The sequence below is a fragment of the Myotis daubentonii genome, chromosome 4, assembly GCF_963259705.1.
Source record: "Myotis daubentonii chromosome 4, mMyoDau2.1, whole genome shotgun sequence".
NCBI lineage: Eukaryota > Metazoa > Chordata > Mammalia > Chiroptera > Vespertilionidae > Myotis > Myotis daubentonii.
The window spans coordinates 49365212-49384145 of record NC_081843.1 but is presented as its reverse complement, the minus strand read 5'-3'; the positions used below and the strand labels follow the sequence as shown (position 1 = coordinate 49384145).

Sequence of the window (18934 nt, the reverse complement as noted above, 5' to 3'; positions counted from 1 at the left end):
GAAAGGTGAAGCAGAACATTAAATCAATGCTTGATACTTGCATATTATGTCACATTTACAATTCTGTAAAATGAATATTAAATATACTCATTTACAGATAGGAAACCTGTAAATAAGCTTAGCAGTCAAATAAGTAGTCAAGCCACAAAGCTAATAAATAGTGAAATCAATAAAAAATGGAACTAAGAAGTTGTGAAGTGAAATTGAAAGCAGTATGTGGCTGACCCCATGTATAATGTTTTCAGTCTTATGACAATATATTTAGTGCATCCAGCTATTATCTACTATCTATGTTGTCCTGGTATGAAGCTAGGCTGGGCCTGGTTTTCATGCATAACTCATTAGTTACCAATAAATTGCATGGCCCTCGGCCAGTTTTAATTTCATCCAGCCTGTTTCCTCATTTGTATCATGAGTTAATATAACTACTTCATATAGTTTTGTGAGGATTGGAAAAATAATGCCTCTGGGCACTTAATATATGGCAGACATTATTATTGCACACCTAAGGAAATTAAGATACACAGAGATCAAGGTAGTAGTAAATGTTTACACAATTCACTGATAACCCTGAGAGGACCAGAATGTAGGACTTATTTCTGCTTATGCAGAACTCTTTTTAGTAGCCAGCCAAAGAGATTTTGGAGGGTAGAGACAATCAAACTTAATTTTAGATTCTAAAATATGGCCAAACAATGAATATTCATTATGCATCTATGCAGTGCTATCTGCTGATGAAATAGTGACCAACAAGATAAACAAGGTCTCTGATCCAAAGGCGCTAATATTCTAGTGGGAAAAGCAAATAATACCTAAACAAAATAATTTCAAACAGTGGCAAATAACAGATTGAAGCTTGTCCAGGTAAGGGATAGAATCCTGCTTTAAATGACAAGAAAGAGGCATCCATATGAAGTCCTGGGGGCAGGGGCGCGGGGGGGGGGTATGTGAACTGCCTTGTGCAGGAGGAAACTATGCAATTGGAAAGTTCCTCTGACCATAATGAGCTTGTTAAACATCAAGGTACAGGAAGAAATTAGTTGCAACGGGGGAGCCTTTGTTGTGCCAGAATGGAAGCAGTTAAGGTAGCTGGGATTAGGTTTACGTTAGTGGAATTGTATACTAGCAAGTGGGATTCTCATCATCTTCCCTGACCTCCTAAATTAAAGGGTTTCACCTTCCTATCCCATCATCTCATATGGCACATAACTATCATTCAGTCATTTACTTGTTTATTGTCTGTCAGTCCCATTTAGGATTGGCAGATAAAATACAGACGCTATTAAATTTGTATTTCAGGTAAAAAAAAAAAATATATATATATATATTTAACCAAATGTGTTCCCAAATATTGTACGGGACGTACACATGCTAAAAAATTATTAGGCATCTGAAATAAAACAACTGGGCACCCTGTATTTTTATTTGCCACATCTGGCAACTCCACCCCCACTAGAATGTAAACTCCCAGGTGGCAGGAAACGTGTGTTTGGTTCCCCAGTGTAGGGCGCCGCATAGTGCTCGCAGGGCACACAGTAGGAGCCTACCCGTGCTTATGGAAATGAAGGAAGGAAGGAAGGAAGGATTCAACCCAGTAACGAGTGGCTGAATAAAGGTCCGAGTAAGAGCGCCTTGGTTCGAGGGGTGGATGGAGACAGGGGGCCAGCTGGGTCGGGCGTTTGAGCGAGTGAGGTGCGGCGGGCCCGGGCGCGACGGCGGGCGCGCTGAGGTCACGGGCGCCGCGGCCCTGGTGACGTCATCACGCTCGCTCTCTAGGCCACGCCCGGGTTTCAGTGGCGCCCGCGCCTCCTCGGCTGTTGTGACTGACTGGGCTTCCCGGTGACTTTGGCACCGCGCAGGCCGCCTGTGGAGCGGTCCGGAACGGCAGAGGCCCGCTGTCCTTATCGGCGACCGTCAGCCCGCAAGCCTGGCGGCTTCCCGGCGGGGTGACCTCAGGGCCATGTCCAGGCCGAGCAGCGTCTCCCCACGGCCGCCGGCTCCTGGCGGCGGCGGGGGCGGCGGCGGGGGCGGCCCGGCTCAGTGCGGCCCTGGGGGCGGCGCCCGGGCCAAGGGGCTGAAGGATGTTCGCATAGACGAGGAGGTGAAAATCGCCGTTAATATCGCTCTGGAGCGCTTCCGATATGGGGACCAGAAAGGTGAGGCTCCCGACCGGGACCCCCGGCGGCCCCAGCCCCCACCCCCTGGCCCCCGGGGCGAAGGGGCTGCCTCGGTGCGGGGAGGGCAGACCGGGCCCAGCGGGGAGCCTCCGGCGGGCTGTGAAGGGCCGCGGGGCATCTGCTGAGGGCGGCGTGCGGGGGGGAAGGTCCGGGTGCCCTGCGGCCGGGGGCGTTTCTTCCCGCCCAGGGCCAGGCTGTTCGCAGCTGCGGGCGGCTGAGCCACGGTGTTGAACTCCGGATAAGCCCCTACATTTTATTTTTATTTTTTTAAGGAAGCTGTGGTACGTTGAAGCCACACAAGAAGAGCAGAAGGAAATCAGAAATTAGACAAATAAAGGCACTGGCAATATGTAGTGCCCTGGTTAAATCCTAGAAGCATCACGCTAAACACTTGGGAAAAAAAAATGAAACCGGTTTGGGCTGGGAAACGGCTAGCGCACCTGTTCGGGCCGGAGAGCTGCTAGCCTGGCGCCACACGGCACAGACCCAGCCGCCCGCCTCTGGCGATACGTCCAGGGCGTGGAGGCTCCCCCGGGTTTGCTGGCCTCCAGAGGGGGCCCCTCACTCTGGGGCTTACAGTTCCCAACCGGGAATGCCCTGTGCAGAGTGGTTCTGAACTTCCTGCCAGCAGCGGTGCAGCCTCAGCAATAAAGAGCAGCAGATCTGTTGTGAGCTGGTGAAATAGGAAGTCTGTACAGTTTTGAAGGCAAAAGAAAATATGCCTTCAAGGTGTTTGATGTCGAGCATTCATAATGCTTGAGCATCCTTGACCATGGCAGGAAATGAACATTTTGTTAGTTAAGCGAGTGAGGACGAAGTTAAAGTCGTAAAATGTCTTCATCGGTCATCATACCAACGCAAGCTTCTAGCATACATAAGTAGAATCTTTGGGGAACCATTGGAACTCTTCACACACTTGGATTTAATTTTCATGACTATAACTGTGGTTGACATTCAGTGGCTATTGAATATCTACTTTTCACATAGAATATAATTTGATTATATGCATATATGATGTTTTCATATTTTATATCTATGTAAGCAATATTGAAGCACCTTGAAAGAAAATTACTTGTCCCCAAATGGTACTTTGTGTGTCTTTTCCCTTGTAGAAATGGAATTTCCTTCTTCTTTGACCAGTACCGAACGAGCCTTTATTCATCGATTGAGTCAGTCTCTTGGTTTGGTCTCTAAAAGTAAAGGGTAAGCTGATAGCTTTTCTTATTTAAAGAAAATTATTTACCAAGAAAAGAACAATTATTCTGACTACATTTAAATAGTACTGTTCTAGATTCACATTCTTAATTATATTGTATGTAGATAAACTGATTCATGTCTGTGCCAAACATAAGCTCTTTCCTTTTCCTTCAATCCCCCCTATTTTTGTTTTCCCTAGGGGCAAAAAACAAAAAAAGTAAACTTTAAAATGTAAGAAAAAATAGTTTAAAATTTGAAGTTGATTACTTGAGAGAAATATTTTCTTATTTCATTGAAACAGTCTTTTTCCTTTTTTTTTTAAAGAATGGATGGCCTAAAGGTAATAAGTATAATTATTTACAGAATTTCTCTTTTAATGTTACAGTACTGTAATGGTAAGCCTTAGAACACATTGACTTTTTTTTCTTACTAAATCAAGAATCTGATGATTAGAACTGATTAAATAAAATGGAACAGGAGGAAACAGTACATATTTTTTGAGAGTCACTGAACCATAGTGGGGAAAGGTCATTTGAGCTATCCAAATTGAAGAGCTTTGAAATTCTGTGGAACTATTTCATTTTGAGACTAAGGGTGGTGGGATTGCTGTATAGCAGAGCTTCTCAATATTGGAGCAATTGGCATTTTGGATTGGGTAATTCTTGATTTTGGAGGGCTTTTTTTTTTTTTTTTTTTTTTTTTGCAATGTGGGATGTTTAAGCCTTTACACCTATATATACCAGACAACTTCCTCCCCAGTTGTAACAACCAAAAACGCCTCTAGACATCGCTAAAATGTTCCCTGGAGAGCAAAATTGCCCCTGGGTGGGAACCATGGGAGGGGGGCATAAATTCAGCTTACTCACTTTTAGGTTAAGAGAAGGAAAACAATACTTTATTAAGTAAATATATTAATAAATAAATAGTAGGAAGATTCCAAGGTGAAATTAGCTGATGTAGGTATGTCTTGCATATGAATGTCCACAACAGTGACAGATTACTGACAGGGGATTTAGCTTAAGTGAATGTGCATTTTGAACATCACTGAGGTCAATGCTGGAACAATGGCTAGGATCCTAAGCACCCCCATATTAGAGTCCTCTGGATAGGTAAAATACTGCACTTAGAAATAAAAATGGAATGTAGGGGCATAATCCTTTGTCTAAAAACACCTGGATCAGTATGTTTTGAGATTCAGGTTTTTCTGATGTTAGAAAGGTATTAGGGAATAATTTCAACATGTTATGTAATACCCCTAATAAGCTGTAGGCGTCACCTTCAATCACATTAATATTTCTACTGAAAAATGTATGATTATTCACACTAAAATAAATAAAGACTGGAAATAGCCTCATGTCAATTTAATCAGGCTTTGCTGCCAGTTGAAGTTGCTGCACTTAAAAAAAATTTTCAGAACTGTTTGGGTTTAAGATTTACAGATAAGAGCTAGTGAGCCTGCATTAGAAAAATGCACAGTTCTGCAGTTATACCATTTCTGTGGTTAAATGGGTTCTGAATTCTGAAAAATTAACTTAGAAATGACAATTACAAATTGCTCTTAGAAAAGCAGTCCATTTGAATAGATTGCCTCTACTTCTTCTGTTCAGTAGTGTGATCATTTAAGGCAGCGGTTCTCAACCTGTGGGTCGTGACCCCTTTGTGGGTCGAACGACCCTTTCACAGGTTGCCTAAGACCATCGGAAAACACATATATAATTACATATTGTTTTTGTGATTAATCACTATGCTTTAATTATGTTCAATTTGTAACAATGAAATTGGGGGTCACTACAACATGAGGAACTGTATTAAAGGGTCGCAGCATTAGGAAGGTTGAGAACCACTCACTGATTTAGGGATGGCCTAGAAATGGAGAAAACATCTGGGAAAGGGGAGAGCAAGAAAGAAGTTATCAGGACAAAAAAGGGGGATAAGAAACACTGAAGAGACAGGAAAGGAAAACATGCTAAGGGAATTTCAAAGACAGAGAGGAAAAAAGGAAAACAGATGCTAAGGGAAGCAGGGCAACCCTGCCTACTAATCCAGGCCCTAATAGCAATATCCAATGTTCCACAATACCTCTTATGAAATTCCCTAGCACTTTTGCCCCCTTTTTATATTTTAATAAATGTAGTACAATGCTAATCTAGTGTTCCTTGTGCTTTTCAAATGCCTTTCCTTCTTTTCACACATAAAGAACTAAATCACTTTGAATGTACTTAACTCTTTTATTTTCATTTATTTGAGAATTTGTGCCTGGCTTACATTTCATGGGCTTTTCTGTTCAACCTGGAGTAAATATTTTTTAACCTCCGAGCATTAACTTCATGAATTTAGGAAGTTCGTTTTTCTGCTTTTTAAATGTTGTGCCTGGTATTATTATCCCTAGTATTATTATTACTTGAGAGAGAACCTGGTGTAGAGGAAAGGTCAGGAAACCTTAATTTTACTCCCGGTCTCTCACTGCCTTATTCTCTAGCTTTGGTCATGTCTTTAAACTTTAAAGGTCTATATTTTTTAAGGCTTATTTTTTAAAATGTAAAACATGAAGGTGTAAATTTGTTTTAGTTAAGATTCTGTGATTCTGTGATAGTTTATTTTGAGTTTCTTCTAAGGTTTAAAAAATAGATCCTAAGCTTACTGTGTGAAAATTTATAATTTTTTTCTGATCACTTTTTTAAAATCTCCCTTCTTTTAAAAAATTGAAAGATCTTTTCATCTATCTGCCTAACAAAAGTATAAATTAAGGAGATATGAAATTAAGCATTTACGGGGTATCGAATGCTTGTGTATTATTTTTTTAGAGACATTAGTTCCTTGGTGGCTGTGAGCTTTTTAAGCAGTCATTTTAGATTTTGGTTCTTTAGCTGATTTTTTAAACCATTTACAGATTTGGAAAGTGGGGAATAGTGATGCAGATGGTTGTATTTGAATATCTTAAATCGGGTCCTCAAACTATGGCCCGCGGGCCACATGCAAATACAAATACTGTATTTGTTCCTGTTTTGTTTTTTTACTTCAAAATAAGATATGTGCAGTGTGCATAGGAATTTGTTCATAGTTTTTTTTTAAACTATAGTCCGGCCCTCCAATGGTCTGAGGGACAGTGAACTGGGCCCCTGTTTAAAAAGTTTGAGGAACCCTGTATAGTCAGTAACATGCTATCTAAATGTTATATAATTGATGAACTGATTCTTAAAATTGCATAAATTTGATTAGTTATATGTTTGTTTGTTTTTTTTAAAGAAAAAAGGCATTGAAATGCCAATACTTCATCATAGCATGTATTGGTTACTTTTACCTTTTATTTTATTTATTTATTTTTAAGTATATTTTTATTGATTTCAGAGAGGAAGGGAAAGGTAGAGAGAGATAGAAATATCAATGATGAAAGAGAATCATTGATTGGCTGCCTTCTGTAGGCCCCCCACTGGGGATTGGGCCCACAACCCAGGCATGTATCCTGCCCAGGAATTGAACCATTACCTGGTAGATTCTTATCCACTGAACCACGTTGTCCAGGTTATTTTTACCCTTTAAAGTTAGGATGTTTTTATTTGTAATTTCCATACATTTATTTTTATACTTAAAAATTGCATATGGGGCTTGCATTTTATTACTTTTAAAAGTTCATTTGAATTTCAGTTATCTAGCATTTTTTCCCACATCTTGTAGCATTGCCTTGTATATGAAGGCTAGTATCAGAAGCTTTGAAAACTTTTTTTCCCCCAGTATGCATTTGAAAATTCTTACCAATAATGTTGATTTATGCTTTTTGGGGGGCCCAACTACTAAAGTTGGCTCTCTTAACAGGTCTTCATGAGAGTGTGACATTACCAGCATACTGTGGAGACATTCAATGGGATATGTTAGTCTGCACAATGAACCATAACTTTTTTATTATCACTTTTAGATTCTGTTGTTCAGATTACTCCCCCCCCCCCCCATGCTTCCCAGCATGCATGAATTAATTGTTGTCATACACCATGAAGTCCGCTAGGACAAACTTTAACACTTGTGGGTAAGTAAGCCATTTTTACTGACTTAAAATTGGATTTGCAGCATTTTGAAATTTTAATTGAAAGTGGTCTTGTGGTCACTTTAGCACCACAGCCCTCTTTAATTGAGTTTTTGGGATTTTCAGCATCTTTACCCAAATCATTTTGATTTTTTTCAGTGTTTTGCTTGACATGTATTTTCTAAGTAGGCATACATCATATGTGAACAAATTGACTGTATATAGTAAATAAATGATTTTTATTAATATTCAGAAAGGGAGCAAATAGATACCTAACTGTGAAGAAGAAAGATGGATCAGAAACAGCTCATGCAATGATGACCTGTAATTTGACTCATAATACAAAACATGCTGTTAGGAGCCTAATTCAAAGATTTCCCGTCACCAATAAAGAACGTACTGAACTTCTGCCTAAAACAGAAAGAGGAAATGTGTTTGCAGTTGAAGCTGGTATGTATTTTCTGGGGAGCTTCTGTGTTTATCCTATTATTTGATGACTGTTCTTTTCCCATTTTAAATTTATTTTTAAAAACTAAGATGAAGTAAGATTTCCCAGTGTGAATAGCTTATTGAAATTATTAAAACTTATAAAAATTTTGGAATGAAATGCAGTGTTAAGGCATGTCATGAAGTTAAACAAGTTTTCTTTTTAAGTGTCATAGTAATAGCTACCATTTATTGAGCATTTACTCTGTGCTAGGCAGTATACTAAACTCTCTATACAGGGCCTCATAGCAACTCTTGCAATGTAGGAATTTCCCCTATCTCATAGGTGAATAAACGGGTTCAGAGAAGTTAAATAGTTTGTTCAAGGCCATTCAATCAGCCAGTAAACTGCAGAGCTGGGATTTGACTACATGGTCTAGACCAGGGGTCCTCAAACTTTTTAAACAGGGGCCCAGTTCACTGTCCCTCAGACCGTTGGAGGGCCGGACTATACTTTAAAAAAAACCTATGAACAAATTCCTGTGCACACTGTACATATCTTATTTTGAGGTAAAAAAACAAAACGGGAACAAATACAGTATTTGTATTTGCATGTGGCCCGCGGGCCGTAGTTTGAGGACCCCTGATCTAGACTTTCCTATATTATGCTGCTATGACATGCTAATGAGTGAGTTTTGGAATTGAGTTTTAGCTTCTGGTAAGAGACAGGACAGAATGTTCAGTACATTAATTTGTTGAAAGGTAGATAATATATTTAGGTTATAAAATTAAGTGGCAATTTCACTGTTTAAAAAAATAACTTCCCTAGTGAGAAAATTATTTATTACCTGAAGTGACAGAATGTGCATAATTTTCAGTCTATTGGAGTAGGTTTGCAGAATCCAGAAAACACATGGTAGTAGATATCAAGGAATTTAAGTTTAAATACACACATGCAAAATATTTTTAATTGTGTGAAGAATATACATACATCATGGCTCTATTTTATTCCTGTCTGTTTAGGTAAGTGTTGAAGTAGGCCAAAACACTCAAGTAGGAAATTTGATACGCATTAGAGCCTTATACGCTATACTAGAGGCCTGATGCATGAAATTCGTGCAAGAGTAGGCTTACTTCCCCTGGCTGCTGGCACCAGCTTCCCCCGGGACCCAGGCTTCCCTCCAGCCGCAGGCAGGAACCTGGGACCTGGGCTTCCCTTGCAGCCCCGGCTTTGTCCGGAAGGTCGTCTGGAAGGACATCCATCCTAATTAACATATTACACTTTTATTATTATCCTATCTAATAAAAGAGAAACATGGTAATTGGCGTACTACCGCTACCCTTCCTATTGGCTAATCAGGGCGATATGCAAATTAACTGCCAGCCAAGATGGTGGCCGGCAGCCAGGCAGCTTGAAACTAACATGAGGCTTGCTTGCTTCAGTGACGGAGGACTCCAACGTTCCCCGCCTGCCGCTGCAGGCCTCTGAGCTGGCAGTTTGAAACATAGTTACAAAACTAGAAGCTAAACAAAACCCCAGAAACCAGCTTTCAGCTAGCCGGGATCTCAGACCTGGAGTTGATACAGAGTTTCGATTGTAGAACCTAAACAAACCAGATACCTGCTTTCAGGAGCGGAGGCCTAAGAGCTAGGGCCTCAGAGCTAAAGCTGGCTCAGAATAAATAAAAAAAAAACAAAAGAAAAAAAGGAGCAGTTGGGAGCTTCAGTCCCAGCATGAAAACAGCCCTCAGCCCCTTACCCAGGCTGGCCAGGCACCCCAGTGGGGACCCCCACCCTGAAGGGTGTGTGACCAGCTGCAAACAGCCATCATCCCCTCATCCAGGCTGGCCAGGCACCCCAGTGGGGACCCCCACCCTGATCCGGGACACCCTTCAGGGCAAACCAGCCGGCACCCACCCATGCACCAGGCCTCTATTCTATATAGTAAAAGGGTAATATGCCTCCCAGCACCAGGATCAGCGGAGCCGTGAGGTCTCCCTGCACCGGGATCAGCATGACGGGGCAGCGCCCAAACCCCCTGATCGCCCTGTGGCTCTGTATGTGACAGGGGGCGGGGCCACAACCATCCCTATCGGCCCTGCTCTGTTCCTGACAGGGGAAGGCGCCCCAACCCCCTGATCGGCCCTGCTCTGTGCGTGATGGGGTGGCGCCGCAACCTCCCCATCGACCCTGCCTTGAGTGTGACGGGGCGGTGCCCCAACCCCCCAATCGGCCCTACCCTGAGCATGACTAAGGGTGGCATCGCAACCTCCCAATCCGCCCTGCTCTGTGCATGACAGGGGGCGGCACCCCAATTCCCCAATAGGCCCTGCTCTGAGCCCGACCAGGGGCTGTACCTAGGGATTAGGCCTGCCCTCTGCCACCCGGGAGCAGGCCCAAGCCAGCAGGTCGTTATCTCCTGAGGGGTCCCAGACTGCGAGAGTGCACAGGCTGGGCTGAGGGACCCCCCGAGTGCACAAATTTTTGTTCACCGGGCCTCTAGTCCTATATAATAAAAGGCTAATATGCAAATTGACTGAATGGTGGAATGACTGATCGCTATGATGTGCACTGACCACCAGGGGGCAGATGCTCAATGCCACTCAGCCAGAAGCCTGGCTCTCCTGTCTCCAGGATGTCCCACTGTTGGCTTAGGCCTGCTCCCCAGGCGGGCATCCCCCAAGGGCTCCCAGAATGCAAGAGGGCACAGGCTGGGTTGAAGGACCCCCCGAGTGCACAAATTTCGTGCACCAGGCCTCTAGTAGATAATAAAACTCTAGTATGCAAATCAACCTAACAGCAGAACAACCATTGCTGTGATGTGCACTGACCACCAGCAGGCAGACGCTCAACACAGAAGCTGCCCCCTGGTGGTCAGTGTACTCCCACAGGGGGAGCACCACTCAGCCAGAAGCCGAGATCATGGCTGGCAAGCACAGTGGCGGTGATGGGAGCCTCTCCCATCTCCAAGGCAGTGCTAAGGAGCAGAGAGCCTGGCTCATGGCTGGGGAGTGTAGCGGTGGTGGTGGGAGCCTCTCCTGCTTCTGCTGCAGGCAGGCGGTAAGGAGTGAGGGCCCCAGACTGCGAGAGCCCCAGATTGCAAGAGGGATGTCTCTCCGCCAGCTTAGGCTCAATCCCAGGGGATTGGGCCTAAGACGGCAGGCAGATATCCCCTGAGGAGTCCCGGACTGCGAGAGGGTGCAGGCGGGCTGAGGGGGATGACCCCCCCCTCCAGTGCACAAATCTTGTGCACCGGGCCTCTAGTTTATACATATTATTCTATTTGGTCACATAATCTTACGTGTTTAACTTAAACATATAGGGTATTTTTTTCATGATGTATTTTCACATTGGACTTGGTAAATATAATTCACATTGTTTCCTACTATAATATTTCCTAATTTTCTATGTTATTGATAGAAACAAGCCTGAAAATCATTTTAAGATATCAAATCATGCTTTATTATTAATGGCTATTGAATGATTGATTTTTGTTTATTTGTAAACATTATGCATCAGAAATACTTTTGAGAAATATGTTTTCTAAATAATACTGAAATTTGTAACGTATTCTCTAAGGATAGTAAGTATAAGAGTACAACAGTTGAGACCTTGCTTGCAAACTTTATATGGACTGAGTAGAGAAGAAACATTTGAATGAAATTACATTAGAAATTACTTATTTTGTTTTTAACACATTTTTTAATGTTGATTATAAATTTATTTATTTTTTCATTTTCAAAGAAAACCGGGAAATGAGCAAGACAAGTGGGCGACTCAACAATGGCATACCTCAGATTCCAGTGAAAAGAGGAGAATCCGAATTTGATTCTTTCAGGCAGTCTTTGCCAGTGTTTGAGAAACAAGAAGAAATTGTTAAAATAATTAAAGAAAATAAAGTAGTTTTGATTGTAGGAGAAACTGGGTCTGGAAAGACTACACAGGTTTGTTTCCTTGTTTATAGCAGAAAATATATTTTATCCCATATCACAGTTTTATACAGAAAACCCTCGGTTTTTCAGACCTTTATTTAACAGATCTTGGGTTTAACAGACAAAATTTCCAGTCGGTGTCATATGTGAAAATTAACACCCTGTTAATTTTAAAATGCTTTTAACTAAGATTTGCTTATAATTAAATTAACAGGTTATTTTGTTGTTGTTGTTATTAGTTACTGTTATTTTTTTTTAAAATATATTTTATTGATTTTTTACAGAGAGGAAGGGAGAGTTAGAAACATCAATGAGAGAGAAACATCTATCAGCTGCCTCCTGCACACCTCCCACTGGAGATGTGCCTGCAACCAAGGTACATGCCCTTGACTGGAATCAAACCTGGGATCCTTCGGTCCACAGGCCGACGCTCTATCCACTGAGCCAAACCAGTTAGGGCAGTTACTGTTATTTTTAACAAATTTTAGCAAATAGGCAATGTGTTGGAAAAAACTGTAGTAATTTCGCTGACATAAATAAATTACATGTCTATAACTATAGTGTACATATTTAAATCCAAGAGTTTCTGCTGGTAAACAGTGTTTGGCAAATGATTAGCTTGTGATCACACTGCATCGCAGGCAGTAATTGGTTTCTGTTGTCGTGTACTGCAGTAGTTTTAATGTGTGCTAGCCTTTGTTTGGATGTACGTGCCCAGATGAGGCCCAGCTGTGAAGCAATGCAAGCTGCTGTGGGGCCTTGGGCCTTCTCTTGGAAGTTCTGGGTCGGTCTGGCCCAGCTGCAATTTGTTAGGTAATTTTCAGGTTGCAAAGGGCCAGGGCATTCATATGCAAAAGCCTCTGCTGCAGCCTGGGTGGGGCGGGGTCTCAGGGAATCAAAGGGCGGAGCAAGCAGCTATGGTGGATCCTTAGCCCTGCCCTAAGGGACCCCGCATCTCAGTGTCGCGGTAATTGCTGCAAGCACCTCTGAGGAAAAGCCGCCCTCAAGTTCCGAGTTTTGCCTGCTGCAGACAGTCCAGTTTCTCCCCGTATGAGTCCTGGGTCCCCAGAGACTTCCCGGAAACGGAGTTCAGAGCAGTCAGGAGCTTGTGACTCCCTCCCGATTCAAAAAGACCTCAGCACTTTACTTCCGCACCTCCTCTGAGTCTCTGTGTGCTTTTCTTTTTCCTTCTAGTTGTAGAATTTCCACTCCGCCAGCCTTCCTGTAGTTCTGGATGATGCCCGTTTTGTCTTTTCGTTGTATTTTTGAAGTTGTTGTGGGAGGCAGCAATGTCCGTTGTTTACTTATGCTGCCATCTTGGTTTCTCTCTGAGTTGAATATTTTTTATTCGCTTATTACCTATTTATATTTTGTGACTTGCTTATTTACATCTCGTTTTTCATTTGGCTTAATCATTTTGGATTTACTTTTATTTATTTATTTATTTTAAATATATTTTATTGATTTTTTTACAGAGAGGAAGGGAGAGAGATAGTTAGAAACATCAATGAGAGAGAAACATCGATCAGCTGCCTCCTGCATATCTCCTACTGGGGATATGCCCGCAACCCAGGTACATGCCCTTGACCGGAATCGAACCTGGGACCTTTCAGTCCGCAGGCCGATGCTCTATCCACTGAGCCAAACCATTTTCGGCTGGATTTACTTTTAATAGTACTTTATATATCATAGATACATGCCTGGTGTCAGATATCTTGAGCATAATTTTTCTCAATTTTTTGTTTGCTTTACTTAGTGTCAAATCTATCAATATTTTTTAAGGTCTTTTGCCATTCTAAGAAAGGCATTTCCTACTCCAAGATTAAGCATAGGGAATACAGTCAAGTAAATTGCAGTAACTGTGTGGTGATAGATGGTTACTGGACTTCCTGTGGTGATCACTTTGTAAGATATATAAATGTCAAATCACTGTGTTGTTGTACACCTGAAACTAATATATTATCTTATGTCATTCCAGAATGAAAAAAACATTTTCCTATAATTATTTTTTCTTAGTATTTTTTTATTTATAGTTTTAAAATCCATCTGGAATTTATTTTATCATATCAGGTAGAAATCTTACTTTTTTCCTCATGTTAATATCTAGTTGTTCCAATATAATTTGTAATTATCTTTTTTCCCTTATTTAAGATAACACTTTTGATCAAATACTAAGTTTCTGTAGTCCGTGAACCAATTTCTAGAATTTTTGTTATGTATATTTAGTTGTATTTTTGCACTAGGATCTCACCTTTTGCTTTTTGTAGCTTTATAGTATGTAAAACAACATTCCTCTTCATTATATTTTCTTTTAAAATATTTCTTAGCTGTGTATATGCATGCTTCTGGGTAAAATAGTCAAGCTTAAAAAAATCCCAGAGGGTGAGATATGTATGAAAACATGCTCTCACTCATAGGTAAAGAAATGGCCGAAACCGGTTTGGCTCAGTGGATGGAGCGTCGGCCTGCGGACTGAGGGGTCCCAGGTTCGATTCCGGTTGAGGGCATGTACCTGGGTTGCGGGCACATCCCCGGTAGGAGATGTGCAGGAGGCAGCTGATCGATGTTTCTCTCTCATCGATGTTTCTAACTCTATATCTCTCTTCCTTCCTCTCTGTAAAAAATCAATAAAATATATTAAAAAAAAGAAAGAAATGAAATCAGAACAATTTTATTTTTCAATGATCAGATTGGCAGAAATTTAAAAATGATCAATATCCAATATTTGCATAGGTGTTGGGAAAACAGCATCTTCTGCTTTATTAATAGTATAAATTGTTTTGGAGGGAAATTTATAGTTTTTCTGTTCAAATTTAATTTATATTCTCTGACTATAGAAGTATGTGAAGATAGATATTCAGTGCAGCACTGGTAATAGCAAGGAACATCATCAATAATAACAAGTCCAAAAACCTGGAAATTATTTAAGTGTAGTTAAATTTGTTAAATTATAGCACATCCATAGAATAGGATGTACAGTTATTAAAGTGGATTAGGTAATCTGATATGTTAAGTGAAATCTACAAATTACAATATTGTGTAAGTAATCACTTTGTATGAATAAAAACCAGCTTATATACACAAATATGCTAAATTGTGAAAACATTTTTTTCCCTGAAAGAGTTCATAAGAAACTTAACAGTAGTTATTTTTTTGGAGAGGACTAGTGGTAGTGGAAGGGGTAGGAAGACTTTTACTTTTGAATATTTCTGACCTGGTTGAATTTAATTATAGAAAAGTATTTACAATCCTGGTATTAGGCTATTTTTTTATGCTTTTCACTATTAAAACCCACAGTGGAATTTTGATTGTTGTTTCATTGACTTTATAGAATAATTTGAGAGAATTGACATTTTTGTAATTATTCCCATTCAGGAATATGTCATTTATTTATATATTCAGATCTTTTATGCTTTTCATTAGTGTTTTAATAATCTTTGTATAAGCGTTAACTATTTCTTCTTTATATATTTGATTATTTTTATCATGTAGATTCATGAATATTTATTTTATATATGGTTTATAATTAATTAGTTTAAATTTTTTTACTCAACTCTCCCAGATTTGGCCATTAAGTACTTCTTCCACTTGGTTCCTGTGTCGTTTTGGCATGACTCATCACTTTTTTACCACTTCCTTACTTCCTAGCACTGCAAGATGTTTCAAGTTGATCTTGAACAAGATCTTTTTAAATCACATTCTAGGCGATTATTAGCAATTACATGAAAGTTGTTGATTTTATGATTATTTTATATTTGGACATGTTACAGAATTTTTTTAGTTTTAATAGTGTTTAAGTGGATTTTCTGGGTATCTAATTATGTCATTTTATAGCACTTTAAAACTTGTATTTCAGATTCCTCAGTTCCTATTAGATGATTGCTTTAAAAATGGTATCCCTTGCCGAATATTTTGTACTCAACCAAGACGATTAGCAGCTATTGCTGTGGCTGAAAGAGTTGCTGCAGAGAGAAGAGAAAGGATTGGTCAAACAATTGGGTATCAGATACGATTAGAAAGCAGGTAAAGATAATTCTTCACTAGACTATCTCTTATCATTCTTAGAAAAGATAAATGTCTATGTTTCACTGAATATGGAGAATGTGTTAGTTGAAAAGTTAGATGATTATTTATTCCAAGTAGTAATAATTCTATGACAGATCATTGAGGTTATGTCTAAACTTAGTGAGATTTTAATAAACAAATAGTTGAGAAAGGGTTTGGGCCATAGATACAAATTGGAATTTCATAGTTTTATGATCAAGTACAAGTTATTTCACCTCTTTGGGTCTCAGTTTTCTCATCTGTAAAATAGGGCTAATAAAGGCATTTAGAGTACGTTGATGTGAAATTTATAGTAAGTACTCAGTAAATGTTAGAGACTGAATTGAATACTGTTAGTATTAGTAGTATACTTTCTTCATCAATAGTACTATTTTTGTGCTCCAGTAGTTTGGATATGGTGGTTTAAAAAGCTGATCCCTTTTATGATATACTTTTGTCCCCAAGCAAAAAGTACAGGGTGTCTTCAAAAAATTTATGCACACTTTGAATGATTATAAAGTCAATGTTTATACAGTTCATTTTAAAAATTTAAAAGAATTTACAGAAATGAATAAATTTTTTTGTCAATGCCTATTTTCAAACTGATGACCATTCTGGTCCAGGCTTTACTGATAGCGTGAAGCAATGGAATTGCAAACATGAAGAATCATATTGTTTGGTGTTTGTGTGCCCTCATTTCGTCAATTGTTGCTGGTTTTGTACCATAAACTTTACCTTTATAAATCTCCATTAAAAAAAGTCTAGTGGCACTTTAGGATAAATTTTCTTTGCTCAAAACTTAGTCTGGTGCCGAAACCAGTTTGGCTCAGTGGATAGAGCGTCAGCCTGCGGACCGAGAGGTCCCGGGTTTGATTCTGGTCAGGGGCATGTGCTTGGGTTGCGGGCACATCCCCATGGGGGATGTGCAGGAGGCAGCTGATCGATGTTTCTCTTTCATTGATGTTTCTAACTCTCTCTATCTCTCTCCCTTCCTCTCTGTGAAAAATCAATAAAATATATTTAAAAAAACAAAAAAACAAAAAAACCAAAACTTAGTCTGGCTTCACTCATTATCACCTATCACCTAAAAAAGAGTGAAAATTAAGTAGCTATCAGCTGTTAAAGTGTGTATCATTTTTGGGGGACATACTATATTTAAGGTCTTTTAAAAAATCTATGGCTTTTTAACAAAATAATCATTTAATTAATAAAAGGCTGTTAGTAATAAAAATTTTGTGAGATTGTCAGGCATAAAATAAATAGTTCACATAACTTTGCTAATAAAGCATATATACAGTATTATATTACTTAAAGAATATTTTTATTGATTTTAGAGAAGTGAGAGAGAGAGAGATATAGAAACATCACTGATGAGAGAGAATCATTGATCAGCTGCCTCCTGCATGCCCCTTCCTGGGGATCAAGCCTGCAACCTGGGCATGTGCCTGATTGGGAATCAAACTGTGACCTCTTGGTTCATAGGTTAACACTCAACCACTGAGCCACACCAGTCGGACTCTTAGTTACTTAAAGTAACATTTGTTAAAGTACAAATGAGACTAGCATTTAATGTGATCATGGTTTAATTACATATAATGCTTGTAATTGTGCATGTTATTTTGATTTTTTAAAAAGGGTTTCTCCTAAGACACTTCTGACATTTTGCACTAATGGGGTATTGCTTCGAACATTGATGGCAGGAGATAGTACATTGTCAGCTGTGACACATGTTATTGTGGTAAGAATATTGCTGAATTTACCATAAATTTCCATAAAATTTAAATACATAATTACATTTTTAGAATAGGCTATAAGTGAGAACCAGTTTGTTTTTGTTTGAACAGGCTATTATAATCAGGTTACTTTTTATTTTATACAATTATTAGAAATACATATTTTATATTTAAGCTATTATCAGATTTTATAAGAAAATAAAATAAGTAGATAGTTTTTTAAAAAGTGCTTTATTATGTATGAAAACTATATTTGCATGCATTTACATAGAGCCCTCTAGAATGGTGAACGTTTTCTTTTCTCTGAATGCTTAGTCATCTGATTCCTCCTTTAATATGTATTTACCAGCCTTAGGGCATACTTTACAGTCATTTAACTTCATGGTGAAGCTGCTAATGAAGAAAGTAGATGAATTATCACCCTATTAAAGAGTTATAAGCTTTTATCCTGTTTGTATAAAAAGAAGTAGGTTGAATTTTATAAACTTGTAATAAGCAGCTTTTGTAAACTTATTAGTTCTGTGTATTCAAACCAAAGGATGCACCTGAGCCCTGATGCTAACAGATTTTGTATATTATATTAAAAGAACATTAAATTAGACTGTACTAATTCAGAGTTTATTTTAGTTTGTGTGGTTTTATATTCTGTGAAAAACAACAACCTATATTGGGTTATTAAAGTCTATTTCTGAATTGTCCATAATACAGAATTTTCACTAATACTGGTTGGCCTTGTCCACAGTCAATTTGAATTAGTGTAAACCTAGCAGTTCCATAGTTGTAAAGACTTAGTCATCTATAATTTTTAACTATTCTCTGGTTTTATTTTTGTTTACTGCAGGATGAAGTACATGAAAGAGATCGATTTAGTGATTTTTTACTTACAAAGTTAAGAGATTTGTTGCAAAAGCATCCAACTTTGAAACTAATTCTTTCTAGTGCTGCCTTGGATGTAAATCTCTTTATAAGATATTTTGGAAGTTGTCCAGTGATATATAGTAAGTTAAATTATAAGATTTCTTTTAGCATTTGTACAAAAGAATGCTTTTTGGCATGGTTATATTTATTGTAATCAGAATTGGGAAATGTTCTGAAGTAGAGAGTATCCATTTCTGTTTCCTTTGAGATATGCTTAATTAGTCATCGTTCTGTTATTTATCCTTTTCCATCTACAACTCTTTGCTGTTGTGTTGTGAGGCCAATTCTCTAGTATTAAAAGGAAGTATTCTTTATTTTGGCCCTGTATTCCCCTTTAAATTCTGTCCTATAGCTTCCCCTTTATTGCCAGACTCCTTGAAAGAGTAGACTACATTTCCTTGTTTACTTCTCAGGTACTTCTGAACATGCTGTCACTTAACTTTTGTCCTTATCCTTTAATCAAAACTGGTTTTGCCACCAGTTAAAAAA

At 39.2% G+C, this 18934-nt stretch overlaps 1 protein-coding gene across 3 annotated transcripts in view; it reads left to right on the top strand.

Moving 5' to 3' along the window:
• The first annotated feature begins 1779 nt into the window (after nt 1-1779).
• YTHDC2 (YTH N6-methyladenosine RNA binding protein C2) overlaps nt 1780-18934 on the top strand; it is a 64575-nt gene continuing 47420 nt past the window's right edge. For 2 of the 3 annotated variants that reach the window (XM_059693889.1, XM_059693888.1), the window contains exons 1-7: nt 1780-2156; nt 3290-3380; nt 7646-7842; nt 11563-11762; nt 15607-15773; nt 17430-17532; nt 18369-18525. In XM_059693889.1, the coding sequence (XP_059549872.1) occupies nt 1961-2156; nt 3290-3380; nt 7646-7842; nt 11563-11762; nt 15607-15773; nt 17430-17532; nt 18369-18525 (1111 nt within the window). In that variant the 5' untranslated portion in view covers nt 1780-1960. The remainder of the gene's footprint in view (nt 2157-3289; nt 3381-7645; nt 7843-11562; nt 11763-15606; nt 15774-17429; nt 17533-18368; nt 18526-18934) is intronic. The other variant, XM_059693890.1, reaches the window with a different exon arrangement.